Source organism: Eubalaena glacialis, chromosome X (assembly GCF_028564815.1).
Source record: "Eubalaena glacialis isolate mEubGla1 chromosome X, mEubGla1.1.hap2.+ XY, whole genome shotgun sequence".
Lineage (NCBI taxonomy): Eukaryota > Metazoa > Chordata > Mammalia > Artiodactyla > Balaenidae > Eubalaena > Eubalaena glacialis.
In genome coordinates, this window is record NC_083736.1 from 69226166 (window position 1) to 69230672 (window position 4507).

General features: G+C 45.4%; 1 protein-coding gene across 1 annotated transcript; it reads right to left on the reverse strand.

Annotated features, from left to right (window-relative positions):
* Window positions 1–270: 270 nt before the first annotated feature.
* On the reverse strand, window positions 271–1995 carry MAGEE2 (MAGE family member E2). The gene has a single exon (XM_061179088.1). The coding sequence runs from the start codon at window positions 1840–1842 to the stop codon at window positions 271–273; it is 1572 nt and encodes a 523-aa protein (XP_061035071.1). The 5' UTR covers window positions 1843–1995.
* Window positions 1996–4507: the final 2512 nt, after the last annotated feature.

Below are 4507 nucleotides of genomic sequence, written 5' to 3' on the forward strand. Positions count from 1 at the left end.
TACAGTTTATGCAGCTATATGAACTTTTATATTGAAACAAGACAGGAATGGCAAATGAGCAATTTCATTTATAAACACTGATCATGAATCTAATTCAAGGGTATATTAAAAGGAAGGAAATACTATTAGAAATGGAACACAAATAGCAAGCACAATGTGTACTTTTCACCCCAACCCTGCCCAGCTTCTGATTTGGAGCCCCAGTGCCCATTTCCCCAGGGCCCCTTTAATTGATGCCACCCAATTGAAGTGACACACTTCCCCCAGACTTCACATGGGGCCAAAGAAGAACATAGCAGTTGCCTCAGACCTGGCTCTGGCCTCCTCATCTTCAACAGCCTCCCTAAATTGCTCTGGCCAGTCCTGTGGTTGCTTTCTGTAGAGCCTGGCCATGTACTCCAAGGCTTTCATTTTGGTGGTTTCAAGGTGAGCTCGAGGACCCCACAGAAGCTCATATTCAACTGGATTAGAATAGGACAGTGGCCTGCATTCCAAGTAGCGCTGTCTCATAAGTTTGCAGGTGATGGCATGCTTTCTCCCTACATCCACACCAAATCTCCGAAGCAAATTCCAGACACTGGCCTCTTTGACACGGTTGCCCATCAGGAAGATCAAACCCAGGATTGGCATCAAATATTCTTGAGTGGGTCTCCCCAGGCTCTCTAGCATCATTTGCTCTTCTTCTGATTCTGGTTGCTGGACAAGGAGGTAAATGTGCTCACTGGTATCAACCTCAATCAGAGAGAACCCATAGAACAGATCAAGGATTACAGTAGCTCGACTGAGGATATTTGGGAACACGTCCTCAAATTCTTTGCCAGTGTGAGCCAACAGCTCATCCTGATGTATAGGCAGCAACTCCTCTGTGACATTAATGGCCAACTGGACCAAATCATTTGCCTTATCATTCATAGTGTCCTCTGACCAGAACTCCAAGCCAGCAGCCTGGCTTCTTTCTTTGGCCTTGTCAGCTTCCAGGGCCTTATTATATTCTTCTGGCCAGCTCCAGGGTTCTTCATCATGGGCCTCTGCCACAAACTTCAGGGCTTCCATCTTTGTGATTTCCCTGTGGGCTCTAGAGCCCCACAAGAACTCAAATTCGAGGGGATTAGTGCCATACACTGGCCAGTACTCCAAGAACCGCATATGCAAAAAGTCAGTAGTTAGGAGGTTCCTTGTGTTCCCAAAGGGGATGTTGATCCTCTGGGGCTCATCTAACACATCAACCTTTAGCAACAGATCCCAAATGGAAGCCTCTCTTGCTCGGTTACCATTCAGGAGAATGTGGCCTAGGACCAAGGCCAGGAGACCTGCCTTTGGCATGTCCAGGGATTCTGCTATCCGATCAGTGGTCTGGAGACCCCGTTTGCTGATTAGGTTGTAGATGTCAGCCTGGGGATCAAGAACCCTCAGGTTCAACCCAAAGACCTGGTCCAGATGGGCTGAGGCTCGTCTGAGGATCTCAGGGAACTGATCTGAGTATTCTCTGAGGAACTCTAGCATCTCTGTCTGCTGAATAGACCCCTCGATTTGGCTTTTCATTCGCATGAAATTCACCAAAGCAATCGACCTGTCTTCTAGAGGGTCGTGGACCCTGAGCGCCCCCAAACGTCGGGACTGCTCATCTATCAGCACCTCGAGGTCGTTCGGGTCCTGCGCAGCCTGGGAAGCGCTAGCACCCTGAGAGTCGATTGGCGCCTGAGGGCCCTGGGGAGCATCAGGAACTAGCATGGATGTGGGGGACCCGGAGGCATTAATAGCCTGCATCTCACCATGGAAGTCGCTGTAATCTACAGTGGTCTCTGCGTTGCGGTGGCACGCATTCTGGCTTACCAGAGACATGGTTCCAGGAGACAGGAACAGGAATGGGGAGGTCAGCGATCCGTCGGAGAGAGGATGGTAGGTGTGTCGGCGCCTCAGCACAAAGCTGAAGCCAGAGACCCGGGAGCTGCGCGGATCAGAAGTGAGAGCTGGAGAGAGGAGCGATCCTCCTACACAAACACCAGCCAGCAATAAACGCAACCCTCAAAGAGCTAGGCTTTGCCGCAGCCTACGCAGGCGCAGTTGCTTTCTGCGACGTGGTGGCCACGCCCCGCTCCCAGTACCCGACTCCGGCCCCCTTCTTCTGCCTGGCCCGAGAGGCTAGTTGAAGTGGTTGTTGCTAGAGCCAAACTTGTCAGAGAAAAGAATTCATGAAAGGGGGTAACAGACAGAGGTAAAGCAAAGAGGGTAAGGGTTGGGGAATGTTCAGTGATGCACCACAAAGTTTTTCTGTGAGGTATAAAGCTAATAGGCAGTAGAGGATTTGGAGAGGAGGAGGATGCGAAAGATGAGAATTATTTCACGGATTCATTAATTCATCCACTCATTCAACATATGTTTCTTGAGTATGTGTCACATGCTAGGCACAGTATTGGGTACTAGAGGTACACCAGAGGACAAACAATGATTATCCCTTTCTGTGTAGAGCTTACATTCTGGGGTAGGTTCAAACAATGGTGATAATAATGGAGCACTTACTATGTACCGGACACTATTTCTGGTATTTTCACTTATCTCATATTAAATCACTTAATCTTAGCTATGAGGTACTACTCTTAATGGTTCTCATTTTACAGACGAGGAAACTGAGTCATAGAGGTGAATTTACCTGTCCAAAGTCAGGCAACAAGTGAAAGAGACCAGGATTTGAACCCAGGTCTGTCAGAATCTCAAGCATAAGTACTTTCTCTTATACCATCTGCCCTTCACAAATGATTAGCCCTGTTTATTTAAGATACTCTTAATTAAAGTAGTTGGAAATACATGCTCTGATGGAGGGACAGTTAACATATGGTACAAACACAGAAGAAGGAGCAAGCAATGAATTACAGCTTAGTCTGAGGTGTCTTGGATTAGGGGCACATGCCTCAAGGAAGAATTGAGCTCTAAGTGATGAATAGGATGGGAAGGATTTATAAGGGCATTCTAGGCTGAGGGATCAGCATCAGAAAAGGCTCAGAGGTTTGAAAGTACAAAATAAGTTTGCATAACAGCTGGACATCCAGGGTGGCTAGAGCCAAAGTGCACTAGGATGGGAGGGAGATGCGGATGAAGGTGATGACAGGAATGATTGGATATCCTGTTTCTTCATTTAGCAGTATGTGAGGACTGGTTGGGGCTCCATAAGGTGAGAACAACACCACCAGAATAGGACCTGATTAGTTAAGTGGTTGGTCTTGTGTTTGGGGAGGTATAATTCAAACGCTTCAGCAAGGAAGAGGAGTCAGCTGCTTTATTTTCTGGGAGTGCTACCAAAGTAGTTGGGCTAAATCCTAGCTCTCAACCCTCAGGGTATGCAGTGGAATATTGAGAAGGAGAAAAATTTACATTTTTCTCCACAATTGAAATCCTTCCTTAAATTCTTGATGGTAATGAATACTGTTACATTCAGTTATCCTGTGCCCTGGAATTCCTTCAGAGGGCATTGCCTTCACATGAGGGTCCAGACACTTAACCTCTGACATTTTCTACATTCCAGATGCTTTCTTAAAGTAACGAAGCAGGCAGTTCAGGACCATGGATTTGGCCAAACTGGACTAAAGAGATCAATTTTTATACAAGTGAATGTGCATGTTCTACAGGTAGAAATGTTCAGTTTCTGTGCTGATTGTATCTTAGGAGAATCTTGTGGAAAGCAGCAGCATCTTTTGAGCTGCTACAAGGGAGTAATTGAGATCAGACCTGATGGGATCCCTCACCCTGGTCTTTCCTCTTCGCCAGAAGCACTCCATGCTCCTTGTCTAGACAGGTGCTTCCCAAGGGCAGATTCAGAGAGGATTTTAAATTCTGCAGTCATTAAAAAAAACAAATGCAATTTCCCCCTGAAATCCAGTTCACATTTTTTTGTGAGTTGAATTTTCTACTACCCCTGCATCTAATAGATAAAAATAGCATTGAATGACAATATCTTACCTCTGAAATGACATGCTGATCCCATTCTACAGCATTCAAATTCTTCACAAATTGGTCCCTACCTGGCTCTGCATCTTCATCTTTATCCACCCAGTACATCCTTCCATGAAATCTGTTCCATAGCCACACTGAACTACACTTCTGGTCTCAGCCATTTCTACTTTACCAGTCTCCAAACTGTTCTAGTTATTGCTAAATGAAAAACGAAGGAGCTGTGCCTGTGGCTGTGACATATGGCATGTTTTCCACCCTAAGTGTGAAAGTAAAAAGATGGGATCATACTCTCCATTCTGAACTTCTTTTGATAGTTTCTGACCTTCTTTTTGAATTTTAAAAACCTGTGAATATCTTTCCATACAACTGTTTACCTTCAGCATAATTTTAATAAAATATTTTAACTTTAAGTGCTTTTACTGAGATAACATATACAAAGTACACAAATCATGAATGTAGACTTGATAAATTATGACAGATTTAACACACCTTATGACCATCATGCCAGTCAGGAAACAGAACATTACCAGCATCTCAGAACCTACTATGGCACCCCTCC

Bases quoted from the DNA above. Each gene is read 5' to 3' on its own strand.
- MAGEE2 (XM_061179088.1), bottom strand. From the start codon at position 1,842: ATGTCTCTGGTAAGCCAGAATGCGTGCCACCGCAACGCAGAGACCACT.